Source organism: Orycteropus afer, unplaced genomic scaffold (assembly GCF_000298275.1).
Source record: "Orycteropus afer afer isolate SDZICR_OR568_19922 unplaced genomic scaffold, OryAfe1.0 scaffold00388, whole genome shotgun sequence".
Taxonomy (NCBI): Eukaryota; Metazoa; Chordata; class Mammalia; order Tubulidentata; family Orycteropodidae; genus Orycteropus; species Orycteropus afer.
Genome location: NW_006921975.1, coordinates 1,253,242 through 1,273,354, shown reverse-complemented (window position 1 = coordinate 1,273,354; position 20,113 = coordinate 1,253,242). Strand labels below are relative to the sequence as shown.

Below are 20,113 nucleotides of genomic sequence, written 5' to 3'. Positions count from 1 at the left end.
GATGCTGTGGAGGGGACCGCTCCTCACTGCTACCCAGGCTTAACTGCAGGACTTCGTAGATCCTTTCTCCCCCTTAGATTAGAGAGTGGAAGAAGAGACAGGAAGAACCGATGACCTCTGGGGTCATCAGTCAGGGGTCTAGGCTGCTCTGTCCAGAGGCAACACTAAGGGAGCAAGGCAGTTAGGAACAATTTCCTCCAACCTTAGCCTTCAATCCTCACCCCCGTCCAAGCTCATTTCCAGGCTTCTCTCCTCCTCTATCCATGGGACCTCCAGTCTTTTTCATTAACCTTTTAGTAACCACCTTCATGCACATACTTTTCTATGCCCTCCAAAGCACACCAACCATCCCCGGCCCCCCGACCCCACCTCAGCACTTGGGTAAGGGGAAGGACATGCCATCCCCCCCACAAGCTGCGGGGGTAGGGGGTGTTGTCCACTCGCCCTGGGATCTCTGCTGTAAAAACTGAGTGGCAGGGACCGGGCATGCGCAGCATCTTTGGGTGCATTGTGATGGGAACTGCTTCTCCGAGTCTCTACAAAGACTCTGGAGTAACCACCAACCTCTCCCCCCTCCCAACGCCAATCATATCCCCCTTTTTAAAGACAGACACACAAATGCAGAAACAATGCAGCTTTTTGAAAAAAGGGTCGGTTGCAGCTTGAAAGGCTAGTCCACGTGAGGGTTGGTGTATTTCTATTGATCCCATCTCCCGTGTTGACAAACGCCAGCGCCGAGGCTTTGCAGTCCAGGGCTGCAGTTTGCAGTGGAGCTAAGCGGTGTGCGGCTTTAATTCCACGTCAGATCAACTTTGATCAATATCCCCCTACCGGCCCAATTGGAAGAGCCCAATTCATGAGCTCTGAGCCTTTTCGCTCTTTCCTTCACCACCACCCCCAGACCCACCATCTTTTTAGGGGGGAAAAGTCTCAGATTTTCTTGATAATTCCTCTCTCTCTCTCTCTCTCTCTTACTCTCTCTCTCTCTCTCTCTCTTTCTCTCTCGTCTTTCTTTTGATTTTCCTCTGTTTTGTCTTTTTGTTTTGTCTGGGGTTTTAGGTTTTTCTTCTCCTGTCTCTGTGTGTGTGTGTGTGTGTGTGTGTGTTTCTCTCTCGGTGTCTCTCTGTGTCTCTCTCTTCCTGATAGGGAGAGAGATCCCTTTGGCAAACTGAGCTTGCAGCCAATGAACCCGCCTTCCAGATTGGTGTGAAGACAGAAGTGAGGTGGGGGGCGGGGAGGGGGTGTGAGAGAGCCTGGGAGCGAGAGGGAGAGGGAGAGAGAGAGAGAAGAGAACAGAGAAGAGGCGGCGGCGGCGGCGGCGGCGGATTAGTGTGGGGTGGAAAGGAAGAGTGAGCGTGAGCAAGTTGAGGGGAGGGGGTGGAAGAGCCAGCGAATTCTTTTTCTTTTTCTGTTATTATTTTGACGACTCCCGAGTTGCGCCCATGCTCTTGTCAGCTTCGTTTTAAGCGTAGCATGGCCAGGCAGAAGAAAATGGGGCAAAGCGTGCTCCGGGCGTTCTTCTTGTTAGTCCTGGGGCTTTTGGGTCATTCTCACGGAGGATTCCCTAACACCATCAGCATAGGTAAGCGCGAGCGACGGAGCCAGCCGGGCCTGGCTCCCCTGCACCCAAGACCACTGTCCCGGCGGGGCTACGGCGGCCGCGGGTCCCTGTCCTGCATGGCCTGGGGAAGGGACTGGCCACCGGGACCTGGCGAGGCTCGCAGGAAGCCGAGCCCCAGATAGCTGGCTAGTCGGAGGGCAGCGGGGATGACAGAGGGGTCTCTCGGGGCCGGTGGGAGTAGGGGCCCCCCGGCTTTCCACGCTGAGCGGGACAGGGAAAGCGTGCAGAAAGCTGGGGTGTTGCAAGGGGCCCAAGAGTCGCGGGTTTTCGGCTCGCTGCTCTGGACTTTGCCGTGGTGTGCGTGCCGCCGCTGGAAGTTGTCCCAGGGTGATGCCGCCTGTCTGGCCGCGCCAGAGCGCGTAACCGGGGCCAGGGGCGCACCGTCCCGCGTCTGCGGCTCCGGGCGCCAGGGAGTCAAGTCAGTCCGGGGAAGGTGGGAGCCCGCTCTGGGTATCCCAGACCCGGGCAGCAGCCGGGGCCCGGAGCGGAGGAGTGGGAGGCGGGGGTGAGAAGAGGAGCTGAGCGAAGCGGCGAAGTCACGCAGACCACGAATTCCTGAATTGCCTCTGTGTCTGTCTGGAGCCAGGCTCCCGGGCTCAGGGAGGGAGTTTTCTCGGCTTCTGTCTGTATTTACAAGTCGAGAAGTTCGAATTGTTGCCATTACTGAACCAACCCCATATATTGTCATGGGAGGGGGGCTCCGATCAGGAACTGGATGGGGACTGGAGAGGGAATGATTTTTTTTTTTTCCTTCCCAACCTTTCCCTTTGTGCCAGGAAAGGACGGACCAGCTTTCGGGGATCAGTGGGTGGGAGGGGGTTTGGGAAGGGGGCTACTGCCTAAGAAGGGACCAAGTCGCGCTCCTTTCCATGGATTCCACCGTCCTACCCAGAGAAGTCCCCTCTCCCCTCTTCCCCTTTTCCTTTTCCACTTTCGCTCCAACCTCTCCTCCTCCCCTTCAGTTTAGAGGAAAACCAGGTTTCTCTTGGCCAAAATCTGAGTTCACAAGAGTCTTGAAACACACACACAGGTTGAATATCCACCTTCAATCGCAAGTCCCAATACCACCGAGAAGTAGCTCATATCCGCAGGGCCCCCCTATTTCGAACCTGTCCTGGGGGGCACAAGGCAAATCTCCGATCCCTTTGCTTGTAGGTGGACTTTTCATGAGAAACACAGTGCAGGAGCACAGCGCTTTCCGCTTTGCCGTGCAGTTATACAACACCAACCAGAACACCACCGAAAAGCCCTTCCATCTGAATTACCACGTAGACCACTTGGATTCCTCCAATAGTTTTTCTGTGACTAATGCTTGTAAGTAGATGCGCTTTTCCTCTTTGGGACCTCGGGGACCTCCTTTGCATTTTGCTTGTGGGGCTTGGGGTCTGCCTGTGTTGGGGAATGATTGCCTCAGTAGACATTTTAGGGACTCTAGTCTAGCCAGGTTTCATGCGGCATAAATCAACTCCGGAGAATTCTGCTGAAGGGCTTAGGCTGGGAGAAAAACTGTCATGAATAATGTCTGATGCAAAAGTTTCATTTTCCTACCAGCTGAGCTGGCACTCCCTACCCCCTTACCCGTTTTTCTGGAAAAAGAAAAAAACAAAGTATGGTTGTTATGGGAAATCTCTTCATATGGGATTTAAAAAGAAGCAGCAGCCTCTTGATTGAGTCAATTCAAGATGCCCATCACTTGACTGTTAAAGCTAGTACCTGACTGTGGGGATGAACTGAAATTGACAACTGCCCAGCCAGACCTCCCATATAGGGAGCAAAGAGGAGAAATTCTGCAAATAAGTGACCTTGAGGGAAAGATCAGGCTGGGTTCCCTGGCCTCTTTTTATCCCAGACTCTCACCTTTCTTACTGAGAGGACTCTGATAAGAACTGATCAAACTACAAACGGACTGCAAGTGATGAACACCTGGCAAACAGGGGGGAAGGGAGAAGACAGCACTCAGCTGAATATTTGGAAGGCTAGTGTCTCCTCCAGTATTGCTCACCCCCCTCACTCTTAGGGACCACACAGTTCTTAACTTAAAGCAAGAAGGCTGGGGGTGGGAGGAGGCGTGCAACAGAAAAGGGAATATCAGGAAGGAAATTCATCAACCCCTAAACCATTTCTGAAATATACAGTTGTGCCCCCTGATTGTCCCTCTGGAAACAGAACATTTTAAGAAATCAAACCAAGGGAATCCAAACAGCTAATAGCCTGTCGCACACAGGTTTTTCTTGAATGAAATGTTCCATGAGAAAGACAGAATTCTTCACCTAAGTTTCTTTCACTAAAAGTTTTCACAACATTGAGGCTGTTGGTAGCACAAAATATGCTTTGCTTTTAGAGCTGGTGTAGTTCAGATTTTTTTTTTTTTTTTCCTTCTTCTTCCCAGGGAGAAACGTTATTTATGTTTAGCTGGGTAAAACTTTGTTTGTGTCTTTCTTCAAATGTTTTTGCATCAAAGGTTATGTGATTTCCAAAAACTGTTGAAGGAGTCCTAAAGGGTATAAGTTCCTTGGCTTTGAAGCCATGGGGTCATGGGGATGGGGGTGAAGTACTTTGCTAGAAATATGACAGTTATCAGCTTTAAGAAAAATTTAGCTGAGACTACAGATCCTTATATGAACATGTTCTGAGATGCTCTGTATTTGACATTTTTGGCATTCCAACATTGACAAAAATAGGAACTTATTAATTCCAGCTAAGTGTGAAAGTTACAAAATGTCTGTCTATACTTTGCATCTTATTTCAGTAATACCAGCCTGTCTCCACAGCACTTACAACGCACATCTGACTCTTGATCCCACAGCACTGTGATCTTGTCAAGAGACTGGATCTTAATTGCAGCCTCCTAAAGAGCGATTAGCATAGATTTCAAACCAAATATAAAACCCCTAGGATTTATTATTATTAATAACTAATTACTTTTATTTCAACTGCCTTCCGTGTCTTTCCACTGATGAGGACTGGGATAAGAGAGTTATTTAGCTTCTAAGAGGTGATTGATCTCCAAGGTTTTTGGTCCTGTTCTTTTGGTCAAACCAGATTGACACTTGTCAGCCCAGGGCCATTGGCAATCTACTCAAGGAGTAATCAGAAAATGATCCTTGCCATGTGAAAAGCTCAGGTTTGGGAACAGGCAACATGTCAACCACATTGTCATTTTATTGCCTTAATGCCTTTCCTTCCAGGGCAATAAAGGAATAAACATGGAAAAGGAAAAGAAATTGATCAGAATCCCTGCCCTGAATCCACAGCAGTTCTGCTTACCAAGGCTGGGTCATGGCTGGGGGCTTGAGGGTGTGGAGAAAAGTTGTAGCTCATGAGGCAAAAAGAAGAACAATACAAAAAGATAAACTTGCCCTTAGCTATGCCAAATACAGACATGTATACACACACACACACACACACAAGCATACACAGGTGAAAACTCCAGAAACCAGTGATGTGTACCCAACCGCCTGTTGCACCCTCAGACTTTATAGCTCTGAGGACAGAGGAGGAAAGCTGTTATCTCCTCTGGTCCCCTGAACAGTCCTCTCTGAATGTCACAATCGTTGAACAGGGGCCAGATCTCAAAGCTGTCTCCTGGCAGCTGCTGCCTAGTGGCTTTGTATGAGAAAGATGACTAGTCCAACCCAGTTGGATAGTCTCTGAATGCAGAAACCAGTCCTTTCAAAGGACCAGTGAAGCCCTGGAGCAGTATCTAATTTCTCCCCCTGCTCTTGATTGTTCTTTTCCCTGTGGAAGTTGAAACTAAATATCTCAGAAGCCAGTGTCCAACTCTAGTTCAGTACTGTATCTTGACAGTTGACCCCGGCTTCCATTTCTCCAATTGACTGCCCTGATGATGCCCACTGGCCTTAGAGAAACCCCTCGTTGAGTTCTTCTCTGGGCACCCTCCTCTCCTATCTGGCTCAGTATGACGTCGGCTGGCAAAAATTAACTTTCTCTTGTTTCCATTCAGAGTTCCTAGTTTCAGCTTCCCCTAGCACTGGAATTGATTTCATCTCATGTTCTTTCCTGCTTCCTCAATGCAGAGGCAGGAACACACTTTCTAGGGCATTGGTATGCAGGTAAACAAACACCCAAAAAATAAACAAAGGGCAATTCCTTCTGCGTGTGTCCCTGCTCTCCCTCTGCACCCCACCTCCACCCCACCCCCACTCCCAGTGGATTCAGAAGGTTTCCTTACAATGAATCCCAGGCATCAGTTATTTAAAGACTCTACTTCACCAGCAACCAATTTTTGCGCAACCCTCAAGAGATTTGCTTAAGACACACTCCAACTTCATTCCGTGTATTAAGAGGCCAATAAAAGCCTCCCTGGCTTTGAAAAGTGGTTCATTTGGGATCGCAGCTTAAAGGTGAATTGAAGTTTATCAAAGAGACTCATCTGATTTGGAGCACATGTTCCCATTTCCTAGGGATTAATTGGGTTTGCTGTCTTACTTTTCAATTTAACTAGATAACCCCAGAGAGAAGGGCAGTGTGAAGATTTTAATTTCAGGATGCATACATTCATATACACACACAGGCACCAACACACTCACAATTTGTATATATGAAAAGAGATGTACACGCATGTTATAAGTTACATATCTGTTCTTTAAAAAACAGATTTGATCATCTGAAGGGTTTGGGGTGTGAAAATGCCAAGGGACTGCTGGGTCCCATTGGCTTGGCTTGGCTGCCTCGGTTCCTCAGGAAACGCCAATTGCCTTGAAGTCCCCTCTTGTGTCTTGCTGCCGTGCACTTGTAGTGCACTCCACACTACATCACCCCAGCCTCTGCAGTGTCAGCTCATTAGCACACAGATCTCATATTCCCTCTCCGCACTGTCATTGCAAAAATTGCTGTTGTACACCTTTACAGCCAACAAATGTGCTTGTGGATTACGCACTGTTTGCAAGAAGCAGGGAAAAGGCAAATGTAACCTTAAAGGTGATTCACCACGGAATTGTGCTCTAAACGCATTGGCTTAAATAAAAATCTGTTGATGGAGGCCAACGGTGATGATGGGACTGAGAATGGGACTTAGGCGTGAGGGCTTTAATGGAGCCCCAGGCAAAATGCCTTTTCCTAGTTAAGCCTACCCCATCAGCAGCACATTGTTATTCCATTAATTTTTCTTTTGAGTCATTTGAAATATACCTTGCTAACTGAGAGCACGCTCCTTTTATAACGGAGTGCATTTTGCAAACAAGTGTACTTAGCCGAGACAGGTTTCTGTCTCTTGCCCACAGAGTCACAATCTAATTGTCTAATTATTGTAATTGCCAGGTTCCATTTAACTGTTTAGGTCCATTTGGGAAGGAAATGTCTCCCCTGATCCCGTTTTTTGCTCTTTGGTAGATTTTGTTTTGTTTGGTTTGGGTGTTTGTTAGGCTTTCTGTGTAAGCTTTGGAAGCAGGGTGAAGACCCTCGGGCTCTAGGCTCCTGCCCTCAAACAGATCTTCACAGACTAAACAGTGTGGATTCTGGCTCCACCTCTAGCCCCCATCCCCCCACCTTTGCTGCTGTCCCTCTCTCCTCTGTCTGCTGGCCAGTCTTGGTAAGCTTCGCTGGCTTAGCTCACTTCTCAGCCCTACTGGCCCGCTGGCTTAGCCTCCCAATGCACAAAGAGGCTGCCTCAGTGGTGCCAGTCAAAGATTTAAGTCACCTTCTCACAAGGTTTATTATGCTTTTTTTTTTTTTTAATCTATTTTTTATGGTGGGAGGAGGGAGGAAGGGGAGGCTGTTCATTTGGGCCATAAAAATAGATGGCAATCAGCAGGCTGTAAAGGTGAGCTTCCTGCAAAACCTCCCCTAGAAGGCAGCTTCCTATTGATCTACTAAATGGAGGGAAGGGGCAGGGAGAGGTTTGAGAAGGAACAAGGTGAATTATTTTGTTCTTGATCTGTGCTTACTACAAAATGGGCCGTGGTTTTTCCTCCTATCATTTGAACTTTTATCCTTAACATGAAAGTAGTTTTCCACACCCCCTTACTTCTGCCTCTATGGGACGCTGTTCCCTTCGTTCTGCCTTTCCTTCCCTGCTCCCCAAGATTGAGTGAGAAGAATGGGGCTGGTTTCACTTTTATTATACATGCTTGGCGCGTGGTATACTTTTGTAAATTTCATTGTTATGGGTAGTCAGAGGTGATAGGCTGGTTTCATTTTAACAGACTGAAAAATAAATGAAGCTGCATAGGCATTGTTATTACTCTTCCTTTGTGTATAAGAGATTTGTCATTTTTATACAATTGGTTGAAGAATTAAAAGACAAGATGGATTTCCTAATAAGAGGGGGCCAGAATTTTAAAACATAGATGTATAACATAAAACCAGAAACCCAAATCAGTGCCATCGAGTCAATGCCGACTCACAGCGACACCCACAGGGTTTCTAAGGCTATAAATCTACAGAAGCACACTGCCTCATCTTTCATCCACAGAGCAGCTGGTGGGTTGGAACCACTGATCTTTTGGTTAGCAGCCAAATGCCTTAACCACTACATCACGAGAGCTCCTTTTAATAATACAGGAGGGGGCAAAACATACTTACCCAGATGATTTAACTTTGAACTTCTTAGATCAGGACTGAAAATATATTTGAAAGATCTTTTCTAAAACTTTCTAACTTCTCTGAAGGTCAGGAAAATCCTCTGTGTACTTTACCTGGTCCATTAAAAAAAAAGGCAGGTTTTGACTTTGTTCATTGGAGTTTGATAATTTGGGTCTAGTGAGATGGCATGGCCACCGGGAAAGTGTAATTAAAACCCCAGGTTGGGGTGATGGGGATTCTTCAGCAGGAGTGTGGGAGCTGTACCTCCCTTCTAGGAGCTGCTTGGGAAATGGCTGGGCTTCAGACACAAAGATACAAATAGCTCCTGCCTATGAGTGTGATGAGCCCCGAGCTCCAGCAGCAGACCCCAAAAAGTCCCAAAAGGAGGGCACAGAATGTGCCCTCCTCATACTTCGACTTCTTTCCATGCCATTATCTCCCCTCCTGCTCTGTCTGCCCAGCTCATGCCCTCTTGGGAACTCTGGTGGCATAGTGCCTAAGGCACTTGACTGCTAACCAGAAGGCTGGTGGTTCAAACCCACCAGCCACTCCTCGGAGGGAAGGTTGGACAATCTACTTCCATAGTGATATTACCTTGGAAACCCAAGGAGGGGTCGCTATGAGTCGAATCAACTCAATGGCAGTAAGTCTGTTTGAGTAACTGCCTACTCACCGACTGGCCTCTGATTCTGGTACCCCACGCACACTAAACTTATTTCAGGACTGTTTCCTGCCTGGACTTTGCCTTGTCTTATGCTCTGTCTCCATCAAAATATTCCTGTTCTTCATTCTTTCTTCTCCAGGCCTGCATTCTACTTTGGGAGTGACAGCTTTTTATCTAACACAGAAATCTAGCTAAAAGAGTCTAGATAAAGAGTTAATGTGCCTAACAGTGGAGTATTTGCTTCAAAACCAGGGACTATAGGAGCCATAATATCTCAATTTCAAGGAAAGAAACTCAAATTGGGCTGTTTCTGAATCTGAGGCACAGAGGGCCTGTTTACCCATTCCAAAGATCAGCTGGCCTTGGTCATGGGAGACCTTTCCAGGCCAAAGTAAAAAAGCTACCTCATGGAAGGAACACCAAGGCACAGGCAGGTTCAGATTCTCCATGTTGAACCTCTAAAAGTTATTGGGGTGATTTGGGAAGCAGCCAAGGTTTGCAGGGATTAATTTCATTGAAAAGCTATTGTAGACCCTGTCAGTGCTTCTTTGGGCATTGACAAGAGATGTCATGGCAAAGAAGAGAGATCAAAGGAGAGGAAGGGAGAAGAGAGGAGAGGAGAGAAGAGGAAGGTGGTAGGGAAGCTGGGTCTCAGACTGAAAGTTACCTTTCCTTGAGGTAGCACGTGTAAGGCCATCACTGTCAGGCAGCATTTTGGTCACAGTCACTAAATGGCAGCTCTGGAAGCACTTGAAAACCTAGCCAAGCAGTCTCCTCTCCCCACTTCTTCCATCCTTTCCTTGTCTCAAGTGTACACTCCATCCTCCGTCCCAGTGGAAATACTCAGCATAGTCCCTTCTGGATTTCCACGTGACCATTGGTTAGAGAAGTGTTTACATCCATCAGTCTGGACCTCTATGCTCCTCCATTCCTAACTACCACTGGTTTCTTTAGCAATTATCCTCAATACAACCATCATTTGTCCTTATATGGAGGGGGCAAGGTAACAAGGATAAGGATGAAGAGAAGAAACGCAGCTGGCAATAATCCCTTAACCCTATGGGCCACAATTCCACCTAGTGTAGCACTTCTCAGTCTTTCATGTGCACCCAAATCACTTATTAAAATTATTTTGCTAAAATATTCAGTAGTTCTGCAGTGGGAAGGAGGCAAAGTTTGCATTTCTAACAAGCTCCTAGACAATGCCAATGCTGCTGGCCCTCCAACCGTACTTTGAGGAGTGAGAGTCCAGAGCAAGGAGACTGTGGTCACCAAAGAACAGTCTCCCAGACATGCTTTTACCCACTTTTCTACCTAGTTTCTTTCCCAAGATGATGCTATAAAAAAAAAGCAAAACCAAACTTACTGCCATCAAGTAAATTCTGACTCATAGCAACCCCCTTTGGGTTTCCAAGGTGGTAAATCTTTACAGAAGTAGATTGCCCAGTCTTCCTTCTGCAGAGTGGCTGGTGGGTTTGAACCGCCAACCTTCTGGTGACCACTCAAATGCCTTAGGCACTGTACCACCAGAGCTCCTTAGATGATGCAATAGGAAACATATTTGGCTCATTCTGACTCAAGGATGTCCATGTGATATTCCCAAAAACTCTGTGTCCATTTCAGCCATGTCTGTAGGTGGCATGATTAGATATCTGATGAGAGTATCTATTTAGAGTTGCTTTTTGTGGGAATGTGTAGGGGGAACTGTAAGGCAGTCGGGGAGAGGAGGTAACCAGGATGACAGTGTCTTGGCTTCCCGCCACATCCCAAAGTGCCCCTTTTAGAAGCAACCTGCTCAGGAGAGCTAAGGTAAGCATGTGGTTCCAACTCCCTTTCTCTTTTGCTTCTCTAGGTCAAGGCATGCCAAAAGTAGGCATGTAACCTCTCCTCAGCTGTCCAACTTCCCTTCAACAAGGTTAGAGACAAGAAGCACAACACAATCCAAATTCTATCTGGTTGTCCACAGTCTGGAAAATTGACTTAATTTTCAAGGTGTGTAACCTTGAAAAAGGAGCCCTGGTGGTGCAGTGGTTAAGTGTTTAGCTGCTAACCAAGACATCAGTGGTTTGAACCCACCAGCCACTCCACAGGAAAAAGATGTGGCAGTCTGCTTCTGTAAAGATTTACAGCCTTGTAAGCCCTATGGGGCAGTTCTACTCTGTCCTGTAGAGTCACTGTGAGTCAGTATCTACTCAATAGCTATGGGTACCCTTGAAATTTGCAGGGAAGAGATGTATACAGGAACACAATGTCTTTTTCTAACATATCTGAACCCAGAACTGCTCCAGGGAAGTAATTAGACACTTACCCAGTGTCACTTGAAGACTGCCAAATGGCACTCAGTTCCCCAAAACATTGCCCCCCCAACAGTCTTCCACTGAGTCTAAAATTCCACAGATCCATTTATTTGGATTACTGCTCTGAAGGCTTATGTTAGAATGCAAATGTACAGTCTAGAAAGGGAATGAGTTAAATCTTTGTCAGCCATTAATATTTCAACAAGAAAGATTTGTTCAGATTACCACCTATTACCATGCAGGATCCTTACAGGAAGCTTTTCAAGACAGGTAAGTGACTCAGAGCAAAGCATCTGCCCAAGGAAGTGGGGCACCAAATGGCAAGCATTCAGGGAGCACTGGGAGATCCTTGAGGGTGAAGAAGGATCTCTGAAATAGATTTTACCTATTTTGCACCATTGGACCTTCTTCATGAATAAATTCTGGTAGTTTATTCACTAAGATTTTAGTTCCCTTTGACCATGTCCTGTGTGTATGGTTGTTTGCTACAATTACTGTGGGGTGTTTTCAGAAGCAAAATCAGTTTGTGATGGGGAAAAGGTGTTTTTTACCTTTTAAAAATTGTTGCAGTTAAAAAAATAACTCCCTCTCAATTTTCCATAACTGCCTGGACTATTTTGCCAATTACTCATTGCAACCAGGGCCCTCTACCTTGCAGCTACACAGAAAGGGGTCAGGCTACCAGCAAGGGACTGAGATAGGAAGGGATTAAAATCTGTCCCAGAGAGGAGTAAGTGTGTGGGTCTCTGTGTGGGCGAACACCTTTGTAAATTTAAGGTACAGAGGCCACTAACATGCACAGTCAGCTTGAACCTGCTACACAATCTCAAATATCCTTATATCTCATTGCTCCTTCCGAAGCTTCTTGCTGGTTAGTTTAAAACAGTGTTTCTTGAATTGGACCATTTGCATCATTATCACTAAAGATGCTTGTTAAACATGTGAATCCCTGTGTCACATTCTGGATGTACTGAATCAAAAAAATATGGGGATAAGATACTGGGATCTGCCTTTTTTTTTTTTTTTAACAAGCTTTATGGGTGATTCTGATGCACATTCGGTTTGGGAATCACTGCTTTAATAAGCCCTGGTCCTGTGAATATAGATCTATGGATTCAGACTGAACATTTATAGAGCACCCACATGGGTGCCAGGCATTTTCACATGTTATTTCTCCACCTAAGTGAGGTACTGTTGGCCCAGGCAAGCATTGGCAAGTTTGCCTCTCAGGTCAGAAATCCAAGACTTGACAGAATTTAGAAACTAGTCTCAAGTCACAGTCTCTAAAGTAAACAAAGTAAAAAATAAGCTTTGAGATGATAAGTAGAGACAAGGGAATGATTTTCATGTTGACAATGCTTCCTCTCTTTTTTGCTTATTAGCTAGTGATTGGTCCTTAGCCATGCTATAAATGAGATGTCATGGCAAATGCCAATCCATTGATCAAAAACAGATGGTACTGCAAGCAGTTTATATAGCATTCATTGATACCTCCTTGGTATCACCAAATTAAAAACCAGGGCTGAAATAGTAACAGTAACAATAACTACCATTCATTAGAGCCTATCCCACGTGGAAGGCACTGTTCTAAGCATTTTACAAGCCTTATCTCTAAGAATATCACAACATTGTGAGAAGGGAATTACTTGTGTGCCCATTTTACAAAAGAGAAAACAGATGTTTCAAAATGTATACGCAACTCGCTCAAGGACACACAGTTGGTTAAGTGGTAGAGCCAGGATTCTACCTGAGCTCTTCCTACGTCTAGAGCCAGCACTTGATTTCAACAGGGGTTGAAATTTTAAATGCTTACAGGAGTGAGGCAGATCGCATAAATGTGAGAATTGAGCTAGGTGTGTTATAGTAAGCAGGGAATCTGGAGAGTCCAGACCTCTACATGAAGACATGCAAATTAAATTTTTTAAAAGCGCTGTGGGACAAACAAGATATTTGCAATGGGACCGGAAGTGGTGGAGAGTGGAAGGTACCAGTTTCTGGCACCACGCTACACCATACACCTCCCTTTAGCAGCTTAAGTTATGGATTAAGGGAAGCTCTATTAACTGGTAGTTATAACTGCTGAGAACAGCAGAGGGAAGAGCCCAAATTTGACTTTCTCCTCTTAGTGTGCCATCAAGGGACTATGTCAATATGGTAGAATCTCTCCTTTGTGGATATGCTTAAGGTCCTACATACATATACTGTATATCTAGTGACCTTTCATGGTTGAGTGGCAGCTCAACTCTCAGTAACCTTTCTCAGGCGCACTGCAGCTTGCAGCCTCACTTCCAGCCCTTGGGTTTTGCACCTTTCTGGAGCAAGGGGTTGCTACCTGACCCTTGCCTAGTGGAAAATTGTTTCTCCTACTTAGTTTGGGATATCCCAGAAGGCAAAGAATTGCTCTAAATTGGACAACCTGGATTTAAATCTTGGCTCACTCTTATTAGCTGTGTGGGCCTTGGGAAAATGACTTAACCTCTCCGATTCTCAGTTTTCTCATCTGTGAAATGAGGATGGATGCAATGGTAACTACCTTATAGTGTTGCTGGGAAAATTAAATAAAGTATGTAAGTTTCAATAAGTGGGAGCTATTATTAACACAGGCTGGTCTGGAAGCAGGTGGGGTTCATTGCCCCTGTGGGCCCAGGTCTCGTGGTACCAGCCCCATATGAAGTCAGGTGTCAGGACAGCATGGGTGCAGGCGCACACTGCCCTAGGCAACCACTCAGACTCTCCTCGTCCGAGTAAGGGACCTGCGATGCCTCTGTGCCCGTGCTCTCTCGCCCACCTCACAGTGTTCACGTGGGCGGGAGATTCAAACAGCCGGAGCATAGTAGCAGGCCAGCCAGATGGCGGGGCTGAATGTTCGCGGCTGCAGCATGCCAGCCTGGCCGGCCTGAGTGGCCTCTCCAGCCCTGGGTGCAGAGACCCTGGCAAGGGCTGTTTCTGGGTGGAAGAATGATTTCTTCCTGCGTTGGAGAAAGCAGTTTGCAGAGCAGGGAAGAAATCCTGCCAGGAGAGGAGCTACTTTAGAAAGTCAAGGGTAGGCTGGTAAGGGTCTGCTGTTGGGAACCAAACCTCCACATCAATAATCACCAAGACAAAGACTTAACATTAAATTCATTGGACAGAAAAGAAAGAAAGAAAGAAAGAAATTTAATTCAGCAACGTGTAAAAAATATTGGTATAATGCACTTAGGAAAATAACATGCAGAGGTTGTGTGGTATGCAACAACATGTAACATGTGTGCTATTTGTGTAAAAATACAGTATATAAAATGTTCTTACTAGCCATGCTGCTTTGGATCAAGGGCCTCATACAATAACCTGAGCACTTGCTGGCTTGAAGGAAAGAACAATATTTCTGCAAATGCAAAGTTTATTTTAATGTGGTGGTGGTTGTTGTTATGTGCCGTGGAGTCATCTCCGACTCATAGCAACCCCTCCTTGGGTTTCCGAGGCAGTATCACTACGGAAGTAGATTGCCCAACCTTCCTTCTGAGGAAGTAGATCCCAAGTAGATCCACTCAGCCAAGGAAAAATGTGGTGCCATGATTTTTCTGAGCTCTTTTAATTAAGGGTGGTGTATGGATGGACGGTTAGAGTGTATCAGTTTGAGTGAATGGATTTTCTTCTTTTGATGTTGCTTGCCTAAGTCAGACCAAAAATAGCAAAGGAAAGAGATATGGAAAAGGTTAAAAGTGTAATTTTGCTAATGTGATTTTCCAGCGTTTCAGGGTCCATTCTCCCCTGAGCAAAGGTTAACGAGCACAGACTCACTAGAAAGGATCTTGCTGAGGAACACCAAGCAACACAGTCCTTTCCCTCCCTTCTCTTCCTCTGATTTACTAGCATGCTGCCTCTAGCAAGCCCAAACCTGGGTGACCACTGAAGCCAGTTTTTTCCCTTCATATCCCAGGGCACTCTTGCTCCATGTGCATAACCTTCTCTTCTCATTTCCCACCCGAGACCATTGCTATGTTATCTCTCAGGGTTTGTTAATCACTGTTTTTCAGCTAAAGAAACTGAAGACGAGAGGCTAAGTGACTCACCCAAGGTCAAATAGCTGGTAGATGGCTGAGCTAGGATTACAACACAAGTCTTCTAACTCTTGGCTCTTCTCTAAGATATCTTCCCAACGAAATCTTTTTCTCCTAGCTTTCACTGCTGCTCCGTGATGTTACCTATGAAAACAATAACAGCCTTATTTTTTTCAAAGAGATGGCAGCAAGTTGGAAATACCATGAAGCGTGAGTTTCAGGTGCCATGGTTAATGGTATCTTCTTCCATTTAGTGCCTCCAATGTTAACTTGTCATTTTACCACCTTCTGATTTATAGTCAGGAATGAGAAAAACAAAATCTAGAGTCTTGTTGAACATCACAGATCATTGGCGTTAGATCATGTAGTTCTAGTCCAAGCACCTCATTTCGTGGGATGAGGAAAGTGAGGCCAAGAAAGAAGTGACTTGCCAAAGATGATGCAGCTCTTTAGTGGCAGAAGCAGGATGAGAAGCTAGACTGCCCGATTCCTGGAGTCGGGTCTTTGCCACCATGTTTTTCTGTAGTCTCACCAGCAGAGAATTGAACTAAACCAACTATCACTGCTCTTATTACTGGTATCTACTCTTCTCCCATTGTTTCATGTGTTTAAGTTCTATTACCCCAATTAATTTTTTTTTAAAAAAATATAAGACATTGTTATGATTATAGATGTTAAATTAATTAATGCTAACTATAAAAAAAAACTTCAAATATATAGATAAAATGAAAATCATCCAAAATTGGGTTTTACCATATGCTCAGATTGGTTTCCTGATTTTTCGCTTTAATATTGTGAGCATTTTTCCAGGTCCTTCCAATGTGCTTTGAGAACTTGATTTTTCTTATTTTGTATAAGAAGCCCCTGGATGGCACAAACGGTTAAGCATTTGACTGCTAGCTGAAATGTTGGTGGTTTGAACCCATCCAGAGGCACCTCAGAAGTAAAGTGTGGTGATCGGCTTCCAAAAGGTCAAAGCCTTAGAAACTGTATGGAGCAGTTCTATTCTGCACACATGGGGTCACCTCAAGTCAGAATTGACTTGACAGCAACTAACAAAGACTACATATTATTACATAACATAGAGTCTTTTATGACATATATGTGCCATGGCTTATAAGATCAATGTCATGATTTGCACTGTCTTATTGCTATGGATTTGAGGAGCTCTGATGGTATAGTGAGGGATGGTTCAAATCCACCAGCTGCTCCATGTAAGAAAGATGATGCAGTCTGCTTCTGTAAAGATTTACAGCATTGGAAACCCAATGAGGGTTGCTATGAATCAGAATTGACTCAATGGCAGTGAGTTTGTTTGATTTTTGGTTTTTGGTACTGCTATGTATTTAGATGGATTCTCAATTCATTAAGGTTTATATGCATGCCTCAACCCCCTGTAATACCTACATCCTAGCACAGTTCTGAACACATAGTAAAATCTTAATGAATACTTGCTGACTCATTAGTTGCCTTGGCTTTTCTGGAATGATCATTATTCCTCTGCCAAATAGTGTACCCAGAATGAAAACTTGACCTTCCATCTTCTTTAGGTTATGTATTATGTAAATCACGACAGGCAGGCTAGCAATGGTGGCTAAGCTCAAAATCCAGACTTTAGGTTTAAAGCCTGAATCCATCACTTTCTAGTTCTATAGCCATAGGTGAGAAACTTAACTCCTCTGACCCTCAGTTTTTCTATCTGAAAAATGGGAAGAATAGTCATTCACACCTCTAAGGTTGCTGTGAAAATTACATGATATAATATGTGGAAAGCTTGACATATAGACAACACTCAAAAAAATATTAGCTGCCATTATTAATATTATATTTGTCAAAGGAAAAAGGCACCAGACATAGAGTCTGAAAACATGTGTTCTTGTCCCATCTCTGTTTTTATGTAGCCCTATGATCTTACATGAGTTATTTTTACCCATCAAGACCTCAGTTTCTTCATCTGCAAAATGGGGATAAAAATGCTTGAGCTGTGTATATTACAGAGCTCTTATAAAGATCAAATGAGAGAATGAAAGTGAAAGTGCTTTGAAATTAGGAAGTATGATTGCAGTGTATGTAAAGTTAAATGTATGTATGATTATCATAAGGTAAAACTGGAGATGCAGAGGGTGTGGAATACTGGACTGAATATAATGAGCCTAGGACCTGTCCTGTAAGTTGTCTTTTAAAATTAAACTGCTAGTATTAGAAATATAGGCTGCTATAGGTAGAAGGGAATTTAGAAATCATCTAGTCACATCCTTAATGTCATGTACAAGAAAAGAGGTTAAGAGGAGAGAGACCAGTCAAGATCACAGAGCCAGTTGCAAAACTATGACTAGAACTCTGGTCTCATGGTTTCCCAAGCGAAATCCTAAAGCAATTATTGCAGCTCCTTATTCTGTTGACCTTTGTCTAAAAGGGAGTAAAGAAAAAATCCAATTATTTGTGGGATCCATGTAGCTGGATAGTGATTAATTGGGGTTTTATTGCAGTGACAAGCCACCTATAGCATAGCATTATATTTTTAAATGTTAACCTCATTCCAGGTGAGGGAGAGTAAGGGGACGGTAAGGTGATGGTGGATCCTAGTTAGGTGGAGAGACCTGGCGAGATTCCCAAGGGACTTCTGTTGTCCCTAGCAATGACCACTTCAGCAGATGGCCTTTCTTTGATTGTTAATATTTATCTTTGCCATCAGTCCTCAGTTATGTGATTTTGGAAAACTTGGTAAAGCGGATGAAACTGCCAGTTGCTTGCAAATACAATTGCCAATTGTTTGAATGAAGTAAATTGATTACAGCCAGAGGGCTATTCATTTTGCCCTGGCATGCATACAGCCTACGTCAGGCAAGGGCTGCATCTCTGATGGCAGCTTAGACAGCACTGCATCCCCTAAATTATATTCCTCCAGGTACTCAGTAAATATATGTGTTGGATACTTTCATCTTTATGCTATTTTAGCTAAGATGATAGCACATAAACACTTCCATCTGACAACCTTTTCAAGTTCAACAGCACAGAAGGTTATTTTAAAAAGAAACAAGAAAGGAGTTTTTCGATAGCAAGCTCCAAAGGTGACTAAAAATGCCATCCAACAAGGCAGCCCATTAAGAAATGTAGTGTGAAATGTGTTAATATGATAAAACCAAATGAAGTCTCAGTATTCTTAGCTCTAGAATTTTGGCAGCCTTCCCTAGCTGCCAACATGGCCCAGACGGAGTCCCATCAAGACTCACCCCTCCCCCAGCCCTCAGTTGCCCTCTCAGTCCTCTTTTGGAAGAAGGAAACCCAACTGCCAGGGGCAGCTTGCCTTTACCTTGTAATCTCCACAGCTCCTGCTATGAGGGACTCCCTGCTTTGGTCAGGAAGCTTTGGTGGGTGGGAGGAGACAGCAATGAGAAAGCTCTCAATCATGCTGCAGACATCACTGGCTGCAGTGCCTAAAATGTTCACCAAGTGGGGGCCAGACAGTTGAGGAGCTTGACAAAACGGGCCCGCTTGGGTCCAGAGTAAGTGGCTGTAATTTGAAATCAGCAAGATGGATGGAAAGAGGAAATGACCTTGCTCACCCAGCCCTGTTATGCTAGAACAAGGGGCTCCCCTAGAAGCTTGAAAGGAACAAATTTAGGGCAAATCAAAGGCAGGCCTACTTTACACAGAGGGAAGTAAACATATGGGACTCCTTATCCCAAGAGTTGATGCCAGCGGAAAATATAAATACAAGGTTTTGATACATTCATGGCTGCCAAGGCAATGATAAGTTATTAACGGAGCAGTTTGGGGACATCTTGAATCTCCGAGCTCAAAATCAGAGAGGACAACCAGATCCTCTAACAGCCTCAGTGAATGAGTCCAGGAGACATAGTCTTAGAATTGTAATTATGTTTTCCAATTAAAAGAGCAAAAAAAGAAAAGAAAAGAAAGTGGTATTTAAGGTTGGTTGACTGAAACTGAGATGCCAAAATCTCTGGTTTGCTCAGAGTTAAATTCTTCCAGGCATATAAGGGAAGCAACATGTCATGAATTAAAAAGTTCTAGTCCTAGATTGGGAGCTCTGGTGGTGTAGTGCCTAAGACATTTGACTGCTAACCAGAAGGCTGGTGGTTCAAACCCACCAGCCACTCTTCGTAAGGAAGGTTGGGCAGTCTACTTCCGTAGTGATACTACCTCGGAAACCCAAGGAGGGGTCGCTATGAGTAGGATCCGACTGGACGGCAATGAGTTAGTCCTAGATTATTTCCCTTGCTCTACCACTACCAACTAGCTTTGTGACTAGACCTTCTCTGGGCCTGCTTTCCCATTTGTAAAATAAAGGCATTAGACTAGGTGATCCCCAAGGCCTTTCTAACTTCAAATACTTTAATTCAGATGATATCACAGGGTTCTTTTGGAGGCTTGCCCTTTCCTTTCCTTGCCCCTCCTTGCTCAGGAGCTCTGGACCTTCACAATGCTGCAGAAGATGCCACAGACTGCACTAAGATGTCTCTCTCAAAACTGACCTCCGTGGCAGAGGCCCATGCTCTGTAATTTATATCTTATAGTCCAACCCTCAACTCCCAAGCCCCAAATTGCTTTGCAAGGAGGTAGATCTGGTTAGATACAGAGGTTTTGTTTTCTTCAGTGCACTAGGCAACTATGGGCTCCAAATACGAGAGGAAGTATCATGTAGGCTTTAAGCCAAAGTTGCCTTGGGTTAGAATTCTAGCTTTGTGACCTTCAGCAAATTATCTAACCACTCCATGCTTCCAAAAATAGTTTCCTTATCTATGGAATGAGAGTCATAACATTGTCTCCCTTCTAGAGTGGTTGTCAGGACTAAAAGAAAATTTATGTCAAATGCCCAGCACATAGTAAATGCTGCCACCAGTGGGCATCCTTCTCCACTTTCCTCTAAATAGATATTGGGCTAACAATCAAGACTAATGAATCAATAAATATTGAGCTACTAATC

The 20,113-nt window shown here is 44.7% G+C and overlaps 1 protein-coding gene across 1 annotated transcript in view; it reads left to right on the top strand.

Annotated features, from left to right (window-relative positions):
- Positions 1-1,473: 1,473 nt before the first annotated feature.
- GRIA3 (glutamate ionotropic receptor AMPA type subunit 3) overlaps positions 1,474-20,113 on the top strand; it is a 359,162-nt gene continuing 340,522 nt past the window's right edge. Inside the window, exons 1-2 of the mRNA XM_007953365.2 lie at positions 1,474-1,582; positions 2,777-2,935. Coding sequence (XP_007951556.1) covers positions 1,474-1,582; positions 2,777-2,935 — 268 coding nt within the window. The remainder of the gene's footprint in view (positions 1,583-2,776; positions 2,936-20,113) is intronic.